Below are 23,194 nucleotides of genomic sequence, written 5' to 3'. Positions count from 1 at the left end.
TGAGGGAGAGATGCCCATCCCCCTCCCTTGTCCCTTGCTACCTACAGCAGACCAGAGACGTGGCCCTGGGGTCATGAGAGTGGGATAGCTGCCCTTGTCCCTCACTGGTTGCAATACTTGGGAGAGCAAGCCCCACACCTTTGCCTGGGCAGCAGGATAGAGCTGCCCTGTTAGTTGATGTTGCTGGGGAGCTGGCCCTGAGAGTGGGAGAGTGGGGGAGCTGGTGGGTTGACCACCCAGATACCTTTCAGTCCCAGATCCAGGGCTTTGAATTGGCCTACCTCAACATCTACCCCATTAACTGCTAGAGTCCATGAAGGGGCCGGTTGTACAGATCCAAAACTACAGAATCTCCATGACACTGGGCAACAATGGGGCATCTGAGAGGAGTCCCAATGGGGTTCCAGTATTGATAAAATAGCAGAATCCAGAAGCCTCTAACCAGACCAACGAATCAATGCAATGAACATTTGCAAGCAAAGAAATTTGGACAAAATGGTGAGACACACTGACACACATTACAGCTTCCACGATGAGATTTTTTTCTCTTGTTATGGGGAAGGTTGCAAGGATGGAGGGCAGATGTGAGGGGAGTGAGAGGTGAGTAGAATTGGGGTGCATGATGTGAAATTCACAAAGAACCAATGAAATGTTTGCTTGTTTGTTTTTAAGCCTTTTGTCTTCTGTGGTCTGCTGGTAAATTGGTACCTTGCGAGCATTCTGCTGAGCATAGTGTATTTTTCATTACCCATGCCTGTGGCCACTTCAGCCAAAGTGAATTCTCTCAAAGCAGAAATCCTATCCACCTACTTTTCTCTTCTTGGTGGCATCAATTCCTTGCGCTCTCCAGAGCAGAATCTCAAGGAACAATTGCCATCTTGACTACTTTGTACCAAGTACTGTTCTTCATTTTCCATTATTCTTCTCAGGTTCAGTGATGTCCCTTGTGAACCCAACACTAGCATGTGAAGTAACTTAGCCTGTGGCAGTCTTTGAACCTATGGTTTATCTAACTTGTGCTCAGAAAGCCTGTGGTCACACCTTGCCCATCTCTGGGATAGATTTTATTTTGTTTTTTAAACAATGCTATATTCTATCATAGAGATAATATGGAATTTTCAATAGAGGCAAGTCAGCATTCTAAGATGTCTGCCTTGCAGGTCTTCTGTTTATAACTCTGGTGTCTGCCTTACTTATTTGCTATCTTGTATTTGCATCTTCTCTCTGTCCAGGATGTCCTTTTTCTCCACTCTTCCATAGTTCCTCCATAGGCTGACTTGTATTCATTCCTCAGACGTCAGTCAATGTAATAATAATAATAATAACAAAAATAATAATATAGTTTTATATAATTATATAGTTATATATATAATATATAGTTGTTCATTCTGTTGTCTTATCACCTCACTATTACTTTATAATTGATCATTCCCATGTGTGTCCTCTTCTTGTGGAAAAGTGAGACCGTTAAGGACCAGGATCCTCCCTTTGTCTTAAATAGCTATATTGGCTGGCACAGTATCTGTGCTGTAGTGAGGTGCTAAATAAATATTTTTTGTTGGCTAATCACATCTTTGAGTTGGCAACTTTAACATAGATTACATTTTCTATAATCCACAAAACCTTGAAAAATTAAGCTTTTTTAAAAAATCATGTTTTAATTGTTAGTTTAGAAAAAACAATGAGTTGTTGACTTTCTCTAGACAATATTTTACTAAGCATTAGGTGGCAGCAGTGTGTTAGACTTCACTTCACCTTTGATTTATTTTTTCCTTTTGGCTTTCATAATTTTAATGTATAAAGGTATAAAGGACACCTTTTGTAGTACTTTTATATATAACGTTTTTTAGTGACATAATCTTATTTGAAGCAAGTAATCTTTATAGAAATGAGGAAAACAAGACACAGCCATGGCAGTCAATGTGTATACCTCTTCAAACTGTACTCATGTTGGTTAGAGAATTACTCCTACAGAGTCTTAAGAGCCCTTCCTCACCAGCTGTTTAATGGCTGCTTTATGATAACTGTGATTTGTAATCATGAAAAGTAGATATGACCTAAGAGGGTACATGTTTTCTTCATGTTCCAAGAAGCTGTAAGTGTTCTGGGTATACTCAGGAGTATGCATATTAGGGTCACCTATCTTACTTATTGAGTTTCATTTTAGATGTTTTTCTCTCATCATTGTGTGGAAAGGATTAAGTATTGTCACCAGCACTCAAGAATTAGGTGTCTTGTTCTACATTAAGTTTGAATGTGTATGTGTGTATTCAAATGCCAGTGCTTTTTATATACATCTAATTTTCATGATAGCTTCCTAAGGCCTGTAAAATTAAATAATCAGAAATTATATTTAAAGAAACTATACATTTTAGCTCCACAAAAACACATTTCTGCAAAGAAAAGAAACAGGAAGGTATTGAGAGCGGATTTGGATGAGAAAGGCAGGATTCTTCCATCACTCTTCTCTTCTTTACTTTTCTATCTCAGGGGAAGCACTTGGGGGAATTCAAGCCAGTGTGCTCATTTCATTAATAAGGCAGATTGGTCAATTACTACAAGAAGAGCAGGAGTGCGCTGACAGAGCACCTCACCTAATTAGTACCGCGTGGCCTTGGTGGCCACCAGGAGCTGCAGGTTACTCCAGGAGAGCAGCACTGGGAGGGTCCCTGTCTGTTTGTCACCACTCTTTACTTTGCATGCACAACTGTAGCTTAGTGTCAGTTGTTCAAGTCCTTAATTATGGAAAACCAGAATAAAAGAACCTAGAGAATAGGCAGGCTCAGCAGTGTCCTAGTGAGGGTCTTTGCAGGAGACTGGAGGTCAGTGTTTACCTTGAAATTTCAAGTGTAGCTCTGCAAAATGTATTGAGAGGTCAGACTTCTACTTCTTAGTTTCCCATAATGTCATTCTAGTTCCACCAAACCCACTTCTTAATGCTTCCTTTGAAAAACATCCACACGTGAATATTACAGGCTTTGTTTTCTTCAGCCTCTTCCCTCTGTTCCCTGACATGTCTGGGTCCTTTTTGAACCCCATGTTGCTCAGTTCTCCTTCTCCCCTGTAACCTTTTCTTTGCATCTACCACTTCCCCTTCCTCCTCCTGCTTTTCCTACCTACCCCGCCCTCACATTTAAAAACCTTCCTATTTTGATCGTTGTTAGAGCTAACTAGTTTCAAAAAGAGACTCCATTTTGGCCTCCAAGGCCATTAATGTTGCACTGGTGGGTTATAGAAGCTTGAAAATCTGTCAAGTAGACCAAATATTATCTTAAAAAGCATTCTTGGTGCTCCCGTGACTCTTCTAGGCAGAGATCCTTGAGCCTGGTCCTGCATATTTTATCTGATAGTGTGGCCATGTCATCACACCAAAGCCTCACTCTGAGGCTCTTCTGAGGATTGAAGGGGGATGGTAGAAGTCAGACTCTATCAGAATTAAAATCAAAATTCTATGGATAACTAACCCCTGGTAAGGGCTGCTAGTGTGTTTCACAGCCAGACTGAGCGTAGGACACGTCCATACAAAATAACTCTTACCTCAAAGGCGATAAGATAAAAGGTTTTATTCTGGAGTCAAATACGAATGAATAATCCAGGATCAAAGATTTAGGTTACACCAAAGGTTACCTCTTAGTTTTTTGGTTGGTGGAAACTAGGGATTTGTTAAGTTAACACATTCCAAAAGATGTGTACCTGTTAGTTATAGGATTTTAAGTCTGAGACAGGGATGGGCAAGGAACGTCTGACTGGGTTAGTGGGCTAAAGGTAGACCAAGGTAAGTTGGTCTGGACCAGCAACATTCCAACCTCTCCACAGTCATTGAAGTTCTAACCAGTTAACTAGCTTAGCAGAAGATTCAGTCTGAAAATACAGCATCTTTCTAGGAACTTTCTTTCTCAGGTAACATGATATTGGCTCTATACAGATACACACACACACACACACACACACACACACACACACACCACATATAATCATATGCACATACATAAACACACACATATAAACACACACAAATATGTACACATAAACATACATGCATATATCCCACATCAAGTTTGAATGTGTGTATATTAATAACTTAATATTTATATAAAAATAAAATATGTATTAATACATTTCCCTTTAAGCTCTTAGTTATTCTCAGAATTTCCAAAGGAGCTGAGAATGGTGGGGGTTTTTTTTTTGTTCTGTTTTTTGTTTTGATACTTAGGAATCACACGTCTTATTTTTGGTTAATTAGTATATGAATGTGTGTGTGTGTGTGTGTGTGTGTGTGTGTGTGTGTATGTGTGTGTTTCCTGTCTTGAGTAGACAAGTCCATAGAGACACAAAGTAAACTAGTAGTTGCTGGGGGAGAGCGAACAGGAATAAAAATGACTACCAGTGAACACAGGGTTTCCTTTAGAAGTGATGGCGATGTTCTGAAGTTAATGGTGATAGTGTGCTGTATTAGATATCTTTAAAAACAATGCATTGGACTTAAAGGGTAAACTATAAGGTGTGTGTATTATATTTCAATAGAATAAGTTAGTACCATACTTTAAGACTTAGTGGTTTAGAAGATAACTAAAAATAGGAGTTTATAGCCAGGCCTGGTAATGTATTCTTATGATTCCAGCACTTAGCTGGTGGAGGCAGAAGGATTAGGAATTCAAAGCTAGCTTGGACTACATGGCAGCCTGTCTCAAAAAAACAAAAATAAAAGCAAGGAAACTCATAAATTCATACCTGAGTTTTATAAGTGGGGCTAGTGCTACTTTTTGTTGCTGTTGTTTATTTTGGTTTTTTTGAGACAAGGTTTTTCTCTGTGTAGCTCTGGCTGTCCTGGAACTTTCTTTGTAGACCAGGCTGGCCTTCAACTCAAAGATCCACCTGCCTCTGGCTCCTGAAGTGCTGCTCAGCTAGTAGAGTGACTTTTACTATTTGTTACGGTGTGTGTGTGTGTGTGTGTGTGTGTGTGTGTGTGTGTGTGTGTGTGTGTATGTTGTTTTTGAGACAGTATCTTGCTATATTCTCCAATCTGTTTTTGAGTTCATGATCCTCCCATCTCAGCTTCTCGGTACCTGGGATTGTAGCCGTCACACCTATCAACTTTAATTATTTCCCTAAGTGCACAAATGACACTAAACTGGGCCTTGCCCTGAGGAGTACTTGTAATCTGGCCACTTGGCCACAAAGCAGTACTTCAAGTTCTTACTCATTCCAGTAGCATCCCTTGATATTTTCTCAATCAGCTTTTGCAAATGAAAACATAAAGGTCTGTTTAAATGTATACCAACTAAAAGAAGATACTGAATAGAGTTAATTCATCACCTTTCAAAAATGTGTATCAAAATATGTACTTTGAGGGAGGTTGAGATAGGAACAAACTAGTGAAAACATGTTTAGGGGAAAAGGGTGTTTTTTCTTATTATTTTTGTGTTAATATATCAAATTAGTAATTTCTCCTTTTAATGGTGAGCTACTAAATTTTAGAGTCAATAATTGTGATTCTATGTGTTGTGATTATCTGAGAACAGTTCCCCCTCCACACTCCCCCTCACTAGTTTGCAAATGTGTGCAGGTGGTAGTCATTACCAGCTATAGCAGAATAAGGATACAGCAGAATGAGGGAGGTCTGACTGTACCTGGAGAACAGACAGGGCAACTCCATACCCCTTTCTGCCTTTCCTATCTCCTTACCAGCCTTTACTCCACTGTAGGAATGCGATGGAAGTGTGTTGCATTGCAGAATGGCAGAGGGACACTCTACTCTTCTCAGCTGTCACTCTCTGAGAAAGACAGCACTGTCTCCACGCTTCCAGAAGCCTTAAAGACCCTATCATGGGTCTCCTCAAACCCATGGACTCCCTCCTTTGAGCCACATTTAATTCTTGCTTTTTTATTGTGTTTTAAAATTTTTTGTTTTGTTTTGTGGGGTGATACTCATAGCTGTCATGATGTAAGTGGGCCTGTGAGACAAGCAGACTTCTTACCTTTTTCAAACATGGAAGGAAAGTTGAGGCCTCAAAGGTCAGTGCTGGCCTCCAGGAGTATGCTCAGAGCTGGAGGTGTGTCCCGTAGTGGAACATCACAAGACCTCTTGGACTAGAAGATGTCTGGGAGATTCTTGACAGAAGATAGAGGAGAAAGGGTAAGAGAGGCAAAGCAGATGAAAGAGGCAGTAGGTGGGAGTGCTAGGGTCAAACATGGCTGACTAGTGTATGAAGGGTATTTAACTTATAGTGACCAAACCATTTGGATTTTCTCTTTCTCTTGTTCTTTTAAAATAATAAGAAGCAGAAACAGGTTAAAATATCAGCAGCACCAGATAGAGTTCAGTAGCTTCTTCAGCAGCAAAGTGAGTTGGTATAAACAATAGAGGTTGGCATTTGTCCTTAAGCAACAGAAGGTTTCCAATATCAAAATCTTCCTGCTTTGTAACACTTAATGTGATTTTCATTATGGTGTCCTAAGTTAACATAATTATGTGGGGGGCACCCATTCAACATTTATTAGTCTTTTAAAAATACATATACCTACTTGGCAGAGTGTGCTTGTCATAAAGCTGTAATGGCAGCACCAATTGGATGACTTGTTCTAAGCAGCAGAGACTGACAGAGTGCTCTTCTCAGCCTTCTCTGGTTTCTCATCTAGGCAGTGTGGCGAGGCTCTGGAGTTCTCTGAAGGTTTGAGGTGGGTCCCAAGAAGTGGTGTTTTCCCTAAGCTCTCAGACAATGCTAATTCTGCAGATCAAGGGAAGCTGGGCTTGGTGGTGCACGCCTTTAATCCCAGCAGCTGGGAGGCAGAGGAAGGTGAATCGCTGTGAGTTCAAGGCCAGCCTGGTAGCCTGGTCTACAAAGCAAGTCCAATATAGCCAAGGCTATTACACAGAGAAACCCTGTCTCAAAAACCCAACAACAACAGAAACCAAACAAACCTGTAGATCCGAGGACAGCATTCTGAGCAGCACTAGGGTGACATTGTGACAGTCACTCCTGACTTAGGCATCAAGAAAGTACTTAGACTTATTCTAAATTCAGAACAAAAGAATAAAACATTCCATATCCAGCAACCCATTGCCATAGACTAACAGGAATTGATACTTTACAATAAAATGTTAATTATCAGTCAGAAGACAGACAACAAACCACTCCCGGGATAAGACTACATCAGTGTCTTTATATCTTTCCTAGTATTTTGAGTGATTCTCTACTTATATATCAAAACAGTTTTTCTAGCTGTTTCTCATCCTGAAGTGGCAAGGGAATTGAGAAATATAAGCTCTTCATTCTTTACTTGAAAAATTTCCCCCAACCATGAGGAAACTACTGGAAAGTTGTAGCTGCTGCCATTTGAGAGAAGTGAACTAAACAACTGGTGAAGCCTTTGGAAACAGACACCTTTGTACGGAGAGGATAAAGAACCATGGAGGGGCAGCTGTGCTGATTCAGGGCTGGAATCTCTGGGCTCTCCTTGCTCAAATAGGAGGATTGCTAGGTGGGCCAGCCTGAACTATTTGGTGAGTTGAATCCCAGGCCAGCCTTGGCTACAGTATAAGCCCTTGTCTCAAGAAAACTTTTTCTTAAAGGATCAAAAAGATGATATCAGTATTTTTACTTTTGTACTATTGTACTGTTTAATGTGCTTTGACTGTCCACTAACATTTTTAACAAACAAAGATATTCATGTGGGGAAGGAGAAAGCTCCAAGCGTGTGAAGGCCTGAGCAAATTTGTGCTGTGGACATGGGCACAGCCATGTCAAGGAACTTAGGCTCAGACCCATTGAAAAATGTCAAGGCCTTCCCCTGTCCTGAGGTGAGGCTCAGAGGGATGGCAAAATCTTCCTCGAGTCTGAGTGCAAACGTTGACAGTGCGTGCAGAAATGCTCACTGCAGCCGTCTTCCTGGATGTTCACTGCTTGGATGCTGCCCCTTAGAGAGAGCACTTCTGAGAGATTCAGTAAACCATCCTTCTGATCCAAACCTTGCCTCCTTCTTTAACTGGGTCTAATGACTCTGTCTAGGTCAGCTGCATGTAATGGCCCCGCCCACCTATTGCTCAGCTGTATGTAATAGCCCCCCTCCCATTCTACTCAATATACTAAACATGCTGAGCTTCTGAGCTGCTGCAGTTGCTCCAAGAGCCCAGTTCGCCTGACTTCACCTTTCTGTACATGTGTCCTTCAGTTTGTCTTTTCTTTATTCCCTTGTGGTCCCCAGTGAAATCAAGGCCTCAGGGCTATGCACAGACAAGGCATATTTATTTATTTATTTATTTATTTATTTATTTATTTATTTTGTGCGTGGGGTTGGGGGTAGGGTGGTGGGGGAGGAGTATTCCATTGGCACATCCACTCAAAAGTAAAACTTTCCATAAGCTATTTGTAATTCAAACTTTTACCCTAATTTTAATTCTTACCAGGCTTTTGATTAACATTTTCTGTTTTAGTGTACTTTTCTACTTTTATTTTAATGTGTTGCTTAGCAATGTTGCAGCCCAGGCTGGCCTGGAACTCACTGTATAGACCAGGCTGGCCTTAATCTCAGCCAGCCTTCTCCTTTGTACACCTTCTACTGTGCTAGGATTAGAGGAACGTTTCACTACACTCAGCTGGTTTTCTCTTTTTTGGTAATAGAAGAATTTTTCACATTTTTCTTTTCCATCTTACAGAGATTAGCTAAATTCTTTCTTTAAATTTAGATTGCTGAAAAATTTTGCTTTTGAAACATGGCCAGTATTGAGTGAAATATGGAGTATCTTTTGTGTATTTGGCTTGGCCAGATTCAGTGCTATAACTAGCACCCCAAAATATACAGAACACCTTCATTCTTAAAAAGAATTCCTTTTTGCTCATTTCCTCAATTCTTACCACCCATTTCTATCTAGAAACATTATTTTTGTCACCATAGAACCTGTTTGTCAAAACTTTTGTTTCATGTGTTTAAATTCTCTAGCATGTGTTATATATTTGAATGTGCTCCTTTTGTTCAGAGAAATGTTTTAGACATTTTTTTTTTGTGATTTTGACTGTATCATCATTTTTTAACTGCTGAATAGAATACATAGGGATTTAATTGCATTTATTAATGCACACTCTCCTTGATGGGCATGTGTAGGTTCTAGGTTTTCTTAATATTTATTAATAAGACAATACTTTGTTTATGAGCCTTTTCCTGAATATATGTCTTTATATTTTATTTCTCTTAGGCAAAAAAATCTGAGAGTGGACCCTGGGGTAGATCGTAATTCAACTGTCCTGCAGCCCCATTTAGCAGTGCACAGATGAGTTCCGGTCTTCTGTGTCACACAAGTCTTGACGCATGACCACTGAGTAGTTTCCTCAGTTTGCCCCTTATTCATTTTCTTGTGTTACTTTTGATGAGCAGAAAGTTGGGAAATTTGGCAAAGTTCAGTCTTATTGTGCCATGTAGTTTACATTTCTGCTTATTTCAATATGCTATATGCCTGTCCCAGGGGCAGGATTAATCCTTTTTGTTCCCTTTGAGAAGCTTTATGGTTCTATGGTTGTCTTGTTGCTTGTCTGTGTGTGTTTTGTGTTTCTGGAGATTGAACCTAGGGCCTTGTACATACTTAGCAAGCGCTGTACTTCTGAGCTTCGCTTTGTGCTAGCAGGTCTCCCGATGAAGTCTAGGCTGCCCTGCAGCCTGTGATTCTCTGCTTTTGCCTGCGTGGACTGTGAGCGCAGGCCGTCTCCCCCACACCAGCTGGCTTTGTGCTTTACCTTTATGTCTCTGATTCACCCAGAATGACTTCTTGTGTTAAGAACAAGATAGTGGTTGAGGTTATGCTTTCCGTGTGGGTATGCTACTCACTTAAAACCATTCAGCATATGAAAACAGCTCTAGTGTGAATCGTGCATGTTCCTTGGATGCCCATGTGTTTATGCCTTGGTCCCAAGGTTGTGCTCTTGGATAATGATAGAAAAACTCAGGTCTTTGGGGTATGTTCTTGAAGGGAATATTGGAACCCTGGCCCGTTATTGCCTTCTGGCCACCAAGAAATGAACAAGCCACACTTGCCACATGCTCAGGTCATGGTATAATCTGCTACTACAGGTCCAAAGCAATAGGTCCAGACGTCATTGGACTATAGTCTCCAAAACTGTGAGCCAAACAAACTTTTCTCCTTCCAAGATGATTTAGGGCAGGTATTTGTTACAGTAATAGAAAGCTTCATTGCATTGCTACAATACTTTGTAGAGTCAGTTGATCATGTGTGTCTGACCTATTTCCAGGCTCTTTGTTCTGTTCCACTGATCTCTTTGTATCACACTATGAGTCCAAAACTACAGTTTTAGTACTATAGTGTTAAAGCAAGTCAAATGGTCTTCTTCTTTAAAAAACAAAAAAGCTTCTTGGACTCCATTAGTGTACCATTTTATATTTTCACCAGCCATGAATAAAGGTTCTTCTTTCTCTACATCAACTTAGTTTCTATGTTTTCCCCAGCATACATGAAGTGTACTTGTTGTTCTGTTTAACCAAATAGCAGAGTCCCTTTGGCTCTTCTGATAATGATCAGCAGTAGGGTGGGGCAGGTTACCATGATAATGCATCTATTGTTAAAGCCCACAGTTAAAAAAAAAAATTAAACCTACATATTCTGAATTCAATAGGAATCAAAGTTATTTAGCTTTATGTTACCATGACTTGTTATATAAATTTGAACTTAGCAACTTGAATAAAGAGTGGGGGTGCTTGTAAGACCTTGTGTACCTTGGATGTCTATAAGTCGGAGGCATTACCTGGTTGTGATAATGAGCTGTCTGCATCCATGTGTTATGGAATATAGGCATGCCTCTGTACCTGTTTTATTGAAACAACTTGAAAAAGAAAAATTTACTGGGTTTATCTTTAAAACTTAAATGTGTTCTGTAGTTTGTTTGTTAAAACTTTCAAAGTAATTATTGGCAGAAAATTTCTAGATATTACTGTCAAATGATTTCTTATTTACCTGAGAATGAAAAAAAAAAATTACACTTGTGAGCATCTGCTCTGCCACCTACTCCTTGTCGTAACTAAAATGTCCTAAACTTAATCTTTCTTCAATTGTTTATTGAGAGACTTGTTACACATAAAGGAGACAAGAGAATAAAGAGAAAAGGAGGAAAGGGTAAGGTAAGCGAAGCTCCTAGCAAGCCACACGTACTTCATGGTTTTGGCCAAGTAGTATAAATATTAAAAATATTACTGAAAATTTTTAAGAGTTAGAAAGTTCAATAAAAAAGATGTTTAATGAGTTTATATTAAAATGTTTTATTGAGTTCCTTACAAATGCGGCCTGGAAACTGAAAACATCAAGGCTGAGAGGAATGTGAGAAGTCTTTTCCTTCCTTCTTTCCTTCCTTCCTTCCTTCCTTCTTTCCTTCCTTTCTTTCTCTCTGCTTATAGCTAGATTGTTTTAAAATTTCATAAGAAAACCATCTTTTCCCATTTTGAAATTATATCTACATTCAAAACATATAAGGAACCCTTTATTTGTGTGGTTCAGGTCCTGCTGCTTTGCACGTACTTATTTCTCTTTGTGTTAGTCACCTTCTGTAGGTAAATTGTCCATGAGACCAGTGATTCCATGAGCAAATTATCCAGAAAATGCTGTCTTTGCACGTTGTGACAGATCATGCCACTGGTGGATCTGCAGCTATGCAGTGGTCTAATTAACCTGGCAGTTGTCTCCTGTGCCCAACACTGTTGTCTCATTGCCTTGGCATCTTAGTCTCCATCTTCTCATTATCTTCTTAACTAAAGCTCATATTTGATTGTTTTGTTTTGTTTTGTTTTTTTAAGCCTACTCCACTCAACTATGCACCACCCTTATTTTTGATTGGCAGTATCATCCAGATAAACAAAGCGCAGATGTGCCAGCAGGAACCATGGAGGCATGTATGCAGAAGTTCATTGAAATTGATCAGGCATGGAAAATTCTAGGCAATGAAGAAACCAAAAAAAAGTATGACCTGCAGCGGCATGGTAGGTACTTGTGGTGAGGAGACAGGGCTATGGGCAGCTCTTTGAAGCACAGTGCACAGGCCATGCCTGGGGAGCATTTCCTAGCATTTGTATTCAGTTACTGCCACCATTATTTCTCATTCTATCATTGTTTTTAATTATGTCCTATTATTAGTATGATTATTGTGTATTTATTAAGAAATTAACAAAACTACTAAGGTGTAGCTTCTTGTAAGGCATGAAATGTGCTTCCTGTAAACTAGTAAAATGTTCAGTAATATGCCCCAAGTTAATATGCATTATATACCTAAAACTACTTGGTATTAAGCTTAGCTATATATGCATTACAATCTTAAGTGTGGTATTTGGAAGCCTACATGCTGTAGCCATGGCTGACTACAGGAAGCTGTTGTTCGGGTTAGCTCCCACAGCACTGCTGGCTGTGCCCTGTGTTTTAAGGTGGGTCTCATGATTAGCTACTCTTCATGAAGCTGCTGTCAGTAGTGCCTTAGGAATGCACATGGCTTAAATAATTTTAAAGGTCATTTCGTTTTTGCCTTTTGAAAATAGCTCCTTAAAACAGTGACAAGCTGCTGGGAGAAAGAAAGAAAAAATGTAGGTCAAGTTTGTCACACATGAATTGTAGTTACACGAAGTGATAGGTTGTCTTTCAGCACTGGCCTTGGGACAGGAGTCCCTCAGCCTATATTTGGACATTCAATAAGCACCCTGCATGCTAATGGGGAAGTCAATAGTCCGCTGCGGCCGTGGGGAAAACACTCCGTAGCTTCTCTGCAGTAGCACATCAGGCTCAACGTGGACTGAGATGCTAGTTGGTTCTTGAGTCCCCTCCCATGCCAACGCCGGTACACTCTCCCCGTCACCAAATGGCTTTCTAAGGCTTCTGCTACTGAGATTATGAAAAGTTGATTTGGGAAGCAAGGAGTTATTTATTTTTCTTTTTAACTATATTTTTAATGTGCATTAGTATTTTGCCTGCATATGTCTGAGGGTGCCAGGTTCCCTGGAACTGGAGTTACAGACAGTTGTGAGCTTCCATGTGGGTACTAGGAATTGAACCCTGGTCCTCTGGAAGAACAGCCAGTGCTCCTAACCTCTGAGTCATCTCTTTAGCCTATAAGGCTTTATTTCTAAATGTAACATAACAGAATACAGCCAGTATTTGTAGAAATCACAGGAAGCTGTACCAGTAAAATACAAGTTTATTTTTAAGTGAGACTTAATTTTTTTCATCTTTCTTCATTGAGACAAGGTAACCTTGTAGCCTAGTCTGGTCTCAAACTCACCATAGGGCCAGGCTGTGGGGAGCCATGTCTCTGTTCCCCCCCTTTCAATCCATGCTCCCTCTTTCAGAGAACCTGTTCGACTTGTCCCATGGGATGGGACACCAGGCTTTTTACTTTTTATAAGATCACTGTTTGGTTTTGTTGCCATTGTTTGATTTTTACTATTAAGACCTGGTGAGTATACCGTTTGAAGGGATTTGCATTGATTTTAAAATGTGCCTTAAATATCTGGTCTTCTGTTTGGTATATGCATTTTACCAGTAAAATTGTATTTCTTGCAGAAAAGATGCAGAGGTACCTTCAGTTGAGAACAAATTCCATCTGTAGGTGCATCCTTAAAAACAGGGTTCACATAAGTTTCTGTGACTGTATTAGAGCTAATGCATTTGAATATATTGTAATGCTGATGTGAGCTGGTCCAGCTTCATAAAGCCACAGTTCTTTGGTGGTATGTCCTCACATTTTTTATCACTCTTTACCAATGTGGGGTACCAGTTTACTTAAGAAGAATTTACACAAAACTGTACCCTAAGGAGTATCAGACAGAGGCTGGAGAGGTGACTCAGGAGTCAAGAGCATTGACTGTTCTTTTAGGGGACCTGGGATCAATTCCTAGCATCCACATAGCAGCTTAGAACCATCTGTAACTCTAGTCCCAAGGGATCCAATGACCTCTCCCGGCCTTTGTGGGACCAGGCATGAGTATGGTGCACAGCAATATATACAGGCAAAACTTTGCATGCATAAAATAGAACAAAGCATGTATGTCTACGGTGTTCAGTGTCTATGTTTTTGCCATTTGTAGCCTGTAAACTATAAAGATCATGTGAGTGAAACTGCCTAGAAGTCTACTTTGCAAAGGGTAAGAAGAGAGCAGAAATCATGAAGTAATTTCTTTTTCTGGGGCATGCAGTAGGATAAACCAAAATTGTAAAGACCTAGGAACTGACTTTGAGTGTAGTATTGCATGAAGAGAGTTTAAAAGACATTATAAGTACAAATGGCCAATAGAGTTACTAGAACTCTGCCTTTCTTTTGAGCTTTTGAGTGCGCACTTTTAGCATCTGTAGCCTGAGATATCCTAGGAACTTCTGTGATTGGTGAACTCACAATAAAGTTTAGAAAAATTATGATTCAGATAAATAAACTTGAGTTTATATGTCAGTTTGCAGGTGCCAATTGTACAGGTGGGTGGTTTACTAAGCTGAGCTGTTCTAGGACAATAGAAGTACAGATTTAACTACCCTTGAGTACCTCAGATAAGTGTGTTCTTCACCAGAACTTCTGAACATGAGTGCTCTCTTCCATTTAAATGGCCGCTGGCCTGCTGTTGAGAGCCCTCGTATCTAAGTACGACTTGCTATATTTAAACCTCTAACTCCAGAGCTGCTTTTCAAAACTCTTATGAAAATCCTGGTTTGAATACTGATATTAATTTCTTCTTACTCATCAATAAATGCCTTTTCAAAAGCAAATGAAATGAACTTGAATCTCTAACAGGATTTAGATTTGCTATAAGGAAAACCTTTGAGGGTGCTAATTTGTTAAAGATCAGTGTAGGTTAGCAGAAGAGAGAATTGTTAAAACCAGGTCAGAGCAGTCAGTTTTTCTGGGTCACCCTGGGAACATGGAAATAGCTTTGGTAATGCAGAACTCTTTTTGCATTTGGTGATGGTTATTGTAAAACTTTCTTTTTGCAGTATTAAGTATATTGATTGCCTATCTGCCATTGACTTGCAGTGTATGTAAGTTTAAGCTGTACTTAAGTCATTGGCTGATGTTCAGTGCTTCTCCATCTCTCCCAGCTCAGAGTGGTACTCTGGTTTAAAAAGATCCTTACCAGTATTTCCACAGCCATAGATGGATTAGAGGCTAATTTAGAGAATCCTTGGCATTCATGGTTTTTTACTTCTCAAAAGAAGCAACTAAATATTTCTAATGAATAAAATGTGGTAATAGGGCATATAGCCTTAAGTAAAACATAATTTTTTTCTCCCTCCTATTCATGTCTGTATTCTTGGCATTTTAGGGCAGAGCTGGTCAGGCAAAGGAGAACAAGTCTAAGGATGAGTAATGCTGGGTTCCCAGAGATCTTACATTTTGAAAGTGATGCTAACTAGTGAAATCAACCAATTAGTTCCAATTGGCATATTTACCATGTTGTTGGTAAAGATGGCTCTAAAACTGCTTGCAGCATTCCCCTGGCAAGTATGTAGTTATCCAAGACCAGGCTTTGCATTTCAACCAGAGGCATACTTGGAGAACTCTTTAAAGATCTGCACGCAAAATGTTCACTGTACTGGTATCAAAAAGATTTTGGTGTCTATATAAATCTTGGGGAGTTTTCTCATATATTAAATACATTAAAATAAACAACAGGATATCTCATGGGAATAACAGGGACCACATGGTTAGGTAGCTTTATAATGTTCTGCCGTGCAGATCTCAGGGTCTCAGTGGCCCTACACAATGGCACGGCTATGAGTTATTTCTTTTACCTGAAGAGGAACAAGCTTACCATTGCTGCTGATCAGATCAACTAATGCTTAAACAAAATAAGTTGACTGTGTATGGGATCCCTGTTCATACTTTATATTACAGAACATCTTGCTCTCGGTTACTGTGGTCAACTGTTTTGGTGATGCTGTACTGTCATTTGCCCACGTGCACAAGTGTGTGGATGCCTCGGCAGCCTAGCTGAGAGGGATTTGGCAGAGCATCAGAGCTAAGATGCTATTCTTTGCTGGATATAGCAAGTCACTCCTGGTGTTTTATTACACAGTTCACTTCATTTCTTTATTAGGATAAATATTTGAACATGGAGGGTAAGGAAATAAATCTTGTACCAATGAGGAATGAATCTTTAAAACTCCACAAATATTCATGTAATAGGTCACTAAATCATCAGTGTAAAATTGGAATTCTTTCTGGAAAGGGCCTTTATTTTTAAGGCGGATTATAAGAAGGGGAAAATGTGCTTTTAAATGTAAATAAGATAACCTTGGGCTTCTAGTCCTTGAGGCCAGTAGATAATTGTGTAAATTATGTCCTAATGCTGACCCTTACAAAATACTTGAATTAGTCAGATTAGAAACTCAGTTTGATTTTAGGAATTTCAAAATTGACTGTAAAAATTTGCTTCAGGTAAAAACTTGTAGATAAGCATCGAGAGGTTTGTTTTTTTTGCTGACTGTTTCTGGGAAAAATAAGTATGTGAAATGATGCAGAAAATCTATCTAGACAGTTGAGACTGGCATCTTAAGAAGAACAGGAGAGCGTAGGTGAACTCTCCACGAGGGGCCCCTGCCTCGGCTTATTTGTCACTCACATTATTTTACTTTCACGTGAATGCAAATAACTATTTTTACCATGCAAAGTATTTTAAGATTGTTTGTTATTGATTTTGAATAAAAATTAAATACTTTCAAGTAATTCAAAGCCTGTTGGCAAAAATTCGGTTGTAATTCTGGTGTGAATGAACACCACTGGAGAGCCTGACTTACTAGCATGAGTGTGGAGACTGTGAGGAAGTACTTACTTTCTTCTCTAATGGGTTTCCCAATATCTACTTGTTTATTTGACCTACTTGAAGTTGGTTAGTTCAAAACCAAGAAGAGTTGGCCTTTCCCGTTGTTCAGTTCCTTCCTCAGACTTGAGCCAGTCTTACACTGCTTTGCTCTGCTTACCACCAATGTAGTGTTCCTTTGTCCTGTATATTCATGTCATCCTCACAGCTCCTTAGTCCTTCCTCACACTGTAGCTTACAGCCTGATCACCTCCACTGTGCCTTTCCATTTTGTGCTGCAGTCTTCTCCCAGAGTTCCTGACTTTTTGTTCTTTTATTTTGTCTTTGTTTAAGAACCTTTATAATTCCCCCCAAACAGCATTTATCTGAAATTTAAATGGGGCAGAAATTTCTTGGCTTGTCCATATCACTTTTCCCGTCCCCCCCCCTCTCTCTCACACACACACACACACACACACAGACACATACACACACACACACACACACACACACACACACACACACACCTTTTCATAATACTACTGCTGGTTTTAATGGGACTGACAACTGTTAAGAAACCAGATGAGGTAAGGAGTTGCTGCCTTCCTTCCTACACTGGAACTTAAAGCTCCCTCTCCAACAGTGAGCTAGATTTTCCTCATTTTCTTATACTCTGGTACAGACTTCAATGGGAAAAGTATTAGATAGTAACAGTAAAAATAGTTACTATTTTTTGCTCACTGGAACTGTGGTAATTGTCTTCTTTTAAATGTTATTTCAATACCCTTGTTAGGAAGATAGCATTATTTGTTTGCTGGAAGTCAAAAGCTTCTTGTGGTTAGCTAATTTCACCAAGGTCACACACCTAGTGACTGATAGCAAGGGACTGAAAGCCATTTACTCCGAGTCTTAATCAGAATACCAGGCTAACAAGTTTTGCACAACTTTTGCAGTTTCGCCCAGTCATGGTCCACTACTTTTTAATCTAAATAGTCATTTTGATGATCCCAACAAGAGGCCGGGCCTATTTCTATCCATTCTATTATGAAGCAGACAGAATTCAGCTTTGTGTCTCATTTGGTACCTATCTCATCCTTTCTTCCCCTCCTGCCCTCCCTCCACTACCCCTTCCCGCACCAACCCCAACACACACAGGGTCACACTTTGTAGCCTGGATTTGTGTCCTTGATTTCCTTGTCTTCAGCCCCAGTCTTCAGAATGGTGGGGTCACAGGTGTATATCCCAGACCTTTCCTGCGTACCAGTTTTACCTCTAGTTTGTAAAACCTCTACAGTTCTTATCTTCAGTGTGGAAAACATTGTAATTGTGGCTTGATTTCATCTGAGAAAAGATTATAGGCTTTATAATTTAATAAACAATTTTAAAGCTAAGTGTTACTCAACTTTCAGGCGCCTACCAGAGACTCTGCCAAGAAGAGCAGCATGGTGACCAGGACAGATCACTGTCTGATCCTTCCTACTTGGAAAGTCTAATTTCTGACTGTAGTGAAATGTACTTTAAAATGAGATGATTCTTTAAATTACTTGTCTGAAGAAAGACAAATTCTGAGCTAGACCCAGACAAAAACACTAGTGTTTGGTTTTAATTTAAATACATACACAAGTCTTTAAAAGTGAAACAAATGTTTTATTTTTATGCATTTGAAATTGCATAACAATAAAAGTAAGGGACTAATTGCTACATGGGAGCATCTGAGGGTATGATGATCCTTTGAATAAATGACATATCCACATGTGAATGGGACAGACAGGCCAGCAGATAGATGCACTTGATCTCTTGGCCATTATTCAGTTGAGTGAGACTTTTAAACACCTCAGCCATAGTGAACTGTTAAGTCCCTCTCCCCAGGGCTTCAGGTTGCTGCTGTTTTTAAATTTTTACTTACTGGTTTTTCTTTTTCTTTTCTTTTCTTTTTTTTTTTTTTTTAAATTGTAGCTTCAGTTAGAATAGTTTACTGGGATTAGAAATGAATTATTTAGATGCTAAAGTGTTGTTTAAAAAATTTGACTATCATTAGGAAGAAGTTTTTAAAGAGTGGAATTCCATTGTCTTACAAGAAGTAAGAAATATTTATTGGTTCCCAAATGGGGCTGAAGAAACTTTCCCTCTTTAGAAGGCTCTGAATGACTCAGCGAGAGCCCTGGTGAGCTCGGCTGAACCAAGCTGCTAATAGTTATTTAATGTTATTCGTCAGTGTGAAAGAATCGCTGTAGATTTTCCTTTTAATCTCTTTGAATTGCAGGCTCATAAACCTCTCTGATGAGCCCTGGCAGTGTTGTCTTAGATCCCACTGTTGAGACAATGGAGCCACAGAATTCTTTCACCTCTTGTTGTCAGACAAACCCAATAGAATGCAAGGTCAGAAGGGCCTATACTTCTAAAGACTGAAAGATTCTTTTTCAAGTAACCACATAAATTATTTGATTTTATCATTATATTCCTCAGGAACCTCACTCTAACTATAATGCACTGCTTTTGATACATAAAAGTAAAATGGAAAGGTTGGGGATTGGAGATTGTCCTGTTTCTTTGGCTAAGTTTGTCAGTATGACACAGGGTGTAAACAGACCTTAATATTCTTATCTATCTTCAAAAGAATTGAGCCCATTTTCTAATAAAGAAACTGTATAGTCTCTGCACTCAGGATAGAGTGAGCACACCAAATGCCAGTAGTATGCCCTTTACAAATGGCCATAGGTTGCTTTGTTCTTTTTGGGTTTTGTTTGTTGTCTGTGTTTTTGTTGTTTGGTTTTTCCAAATAGTTGTTGCCATTATATAGAAAAAAAAATTCAGTTTTTAAATCTTTATTTTTAAATCAAATCAGTTTCTTTTTCTCAATGTCAGCAGTGTCGTATTTCCACAGGAGAACTTTGAGGTGGAATTTTCTGTTTAGATCAGCTATTAACATGTTTCATTGCAGTAAACAAAATTGTGTGTGTGTGTGTGTGTGTGTGTGTGTGTGTGTGTGTGTGTGTGTGTGTGTGTGTGTGTGTTTCCACAAAAGAAAACAAATTCATCTGTTTGGAAAATCCCATGCCTGATTAATACAGAATTATCAAAGCTACTTACCTTTCAGGGCTCCTGCAAAGTGACTCTAGTGGATAGGGAAGAATTAAGAGATTTAATTACAGCCACAATGGTGGACAAGCAGAGATCATTGTTTAAAAAGAAAGAAAGAAAAACACATGGATTTGTTTGTCCTCCTTCCTGTAATTGTGGTGGGGGTTGGGATGGTTGAGTGGAATTTGCTCTTGCCCCATCCTTGGACACCTGCCTCTCAACAAAGGATGGCGCTCACCCCCCACTGCCCACATTTAGATTCACCTTTTACTTTCCTGGACTGGGTCTGCTCATTATAGAGTTCTGCAGGGATCCAATTTTCCCCTGAGCTAATCACTCCAGCCTTTTCAGAAGTTGTTAGATTATTGTCTTTTCAAAAGGCAATAACTTTTCTTTAATAAAATAATAAAAATAACTTTTCTTATTTCTAGTTTTTAAAACAAGAGCTCAAACACACTGCCTTTAAACCTTGTTGTAAAGTGTAATATGAGTGGACACAAAGAGGTGCAGAAGTCTGGGTGTCACTGATAGATTTTTTTTTTTTTTTTTTACCACAAGCGCATCAGTTTAACCAGAAAACCCCTAGACTTCAAGGCAGCACTTCTTGGCTCTCAGCAGCACAGGGAAGGGTTCCTGGCATGTTTCAAACTTGTATTTATGTCAGATCCTAACTTTTAAAACCAGACTCTTCGATTTTTGTGCACACAGTATTGAATAATCAACATCTCCATGTTTCCATAGCCACAGAACTCCAACATATTCCTTTCAACTCTGATCTTTGGCAAAGAACTAGCCATTTTTGTGTTCTCTTTTCCTTTTCACCATGAGATGGGCTATGCTAATCTTTTAACCAAGAATAGGTGCTACTCTAAAGGCCCTGTGCTAGGGATGAAAAGGAAGAGGAAATAATGAACTGTGGGAGGATTAATGGAGTGGCACACAAAATAGTAAAAAGACCAGAATAATGGTTGAGTCTCAGTAGAAAAGCAGACCAGTAGGAAGCTGACTTGCTTGTAGTTACATTTACAGGGTACTTCTTATTTGTTATTTATTTTCAAGTATAGTGGCATCATGGGTAATTATAATTGTTTATTCTTTTAATACAGTTAGTCTATTCTGGGTATCCAAGCTAGATCAGCCTGAGAAAGCTGATTCCCCCAATCAGCGTTGCTTCAGTTGTGTGCAAGATGTAAAGAAATACCAGATACCCTAGGAACTTGGTTGCAAATTGATGATACCTACTTATTCTCCAAATAGGTCTTCTCATCCTTCAAATATTAATTTCTTAATTCTAACAAAGAGACTGAATAAGAGACTGAAACATAAGAATTTTTTTCTGTCCCTGAGATTTTCATATTGATATTTAAAAATTAAAAAAAAAAAAACTGGAAAGAGGCATGTTTGTTGGCATACACCTTTAATTCCAGCAGGCAGAGGGAGGTGGAGCTCTGTGAGTCTGAGGCCACTCTGGTCTACATAGTGAGTTCCAGGACAGCCAAGGCTATGTAGAGAGATCCTATCTCAATGGAAAGAAAAAAAAAAGTGTGTGTGTGTGTGTGTGTGTGTGTGTGTGTGTGTGTGTGTGTGTGTGAAGTCAGGCAGGCATGGAGGCTCAGGCCTGTAATCCAAACATTCAGCAGGCAGCAAGACTGCCATGTGTTCAAGACCAGCATGATCTACACACCGTCTGCTCAAGTGCAGCCTGGACTATAGAGTAGTCCTGGTCCGTAGGAGAGAGAGAGAAAGCCAGAAAAGGTAGACAAGTGTACTTTGTATAGAATGTGGAAAATAAGTTGTTTTGTTTAGGAACTACTTAACATACTATTAATTATGTATAAGCTATTCAGTGGTCATAGATAGATGGGAGAGTTATTTAGGCCACAAGAGAAAGTCTGTGTCTGGGTTTTAGGACAGTTTAAGAGACTGTTGGTACTCAATAAATATAATGTATAATATTTGACATACTTTAATAGAAGAATATGGTAGGCTCAAAATATTGTATAATCTTTTCATTTATTTTTAAATTGTGTAACTCACCAATAAATTCTGAGCAGGTGGTTATTAAATATAATTAAGTTGCAGGCATGCACGCAGCAGAACAAAGGGACACATTCTCAGCAAGGGAACAGGAGACTAGTGAGACAGCTAAAGAACTTTTCACTGAAGTTGGGGGAGGTTGCTGAATTTCAGTAATGTGTTCCCTTTTCTTTTTCATTTTTTGAAGCATTAACTTCTAAAAGAACAATGCACACATACAGAATTTTACAATGCCTTTGAAAACAGAGTCGAGTGGTTTCCACCCATAGTTGCTTTCTTTGCTCAAAGTCTGTATGTTTCAAGTGAGACTTCATGCTTATACTATCCAGACCATACTCACTATATTTAGATGGATTAACGGCTCCCTTAGCCCCTCTATCTGTAGAGGAATACTTCAGCCCAGGGAACAGTAGAAGATGCACAGTACACAGTTGTGCTGTTGGATTACCAAAGCAGTGAAGTCCCTCTCCGTTTGGATTCTTATTCTCTCGCAGTCAGATGACCACCAGCCCCTATGCTTTGTAGAGCTTTGCTCTTTACAGCACCTCTGGCCTGATCTCATGTGTTTAAAGAATACCCATTAGTTTGCTTGAGCTGCCATAACACAACACTGCAGACCAGGTAGCTAAGCAGAATTTACTTCTCATGGGTCTGGAGGCTGAGAAGTTTGAGATCAAGATGTTGGTCAGTTCTGTTTCTCATCAGGGCTGTTCTTCTGGCTTGCTGTTCTTCATAAAGATTTTCCTCTGTATCTGGGTAGACATGAGATACAACCTCTCTGCCTCTGTGCTAATATCAAAAGCAGTAAAGTAGCTCGAAGATGGTTCATAGTAGGTGTTTGAATGGCCACACTGGAGATACATTATCAGTATTCTTCATTATCAAAATTGTCTTGCTTTGTATTTTACAGAAGATGAGCTAAGAAATGTGGGACCAGTGGACACACAGGTGCACCTTGAAGAGATGGTCTGGAACAAAGGTTATATTTTATTTTGTAAAATAAGGATATGTGGAAGTCTTAAATAATAGCTTTACCTTTCCACATACAGTTTTGTACAGTTTTGCTTTTATCAACTTTACTTATTAAGGTATTATATGACTCATTTCTCATTATTTTCTATTTTAATTAAGTATATAAGGGGTTTTCTTTCATTTTCTTACTGCTATAATTTTTGCATTAATATGTATAAAATGGTTTTAAAAAGTAAAAGTGATAATATTGTTCATGATGACAAATAAACTCCTGTCAGAATTTTTTTTGCTATCTATGGAATCAGGAACTGCTAGATCATTTTAGTGTTCCTACCTT

At 39.2% G+C, this 23,194-nt stretch overlaps 1 protein-coding gene across 1 annotated transcript in view; it reads left to right on the top strand.

Annotated features, from left to right (window-relative positions):
• Nucleotides 1-23,194, top strand: part of Dnajc24 (DnaJ heat shock protein family (Hsp40) member C24) — a 45,014-nt gene that overhangs the window by 15,552 nt on the left and 6,268 nt on the right. The window contains exons 3-4 of the mRNA XM_051144291.1: nt 11,838-11,976; nt 22,796-22,864. Coding sequence (XP_051000248.1) covers nt 11,838-11,976; nt 22,796-22,864 — 208 coding nt within the window. The remainder of the gene's footprint in view (nt 1-11,837; nt 11,977-22,795; nt 22,865-23,194) is intronic.

This window comes from Acomys russatus, chromosome 4 (assembly GCF_903995435.1).
Source record: "Acomys russatus chromosome 4, mAcoRus1.1, whole genome shotgun sequence".
Taxonomy (NCBI): domain Eukaryota; kingdom Metazoa; phylum Chordata; class Mammalia; order Rodentia; family Muridae; genus Acomys; species Acomys russatus.
Note: the sequence above shows the minus strand (reverse complement) of the source record. Positions and strands in the feature narration are given on the sequence as shown.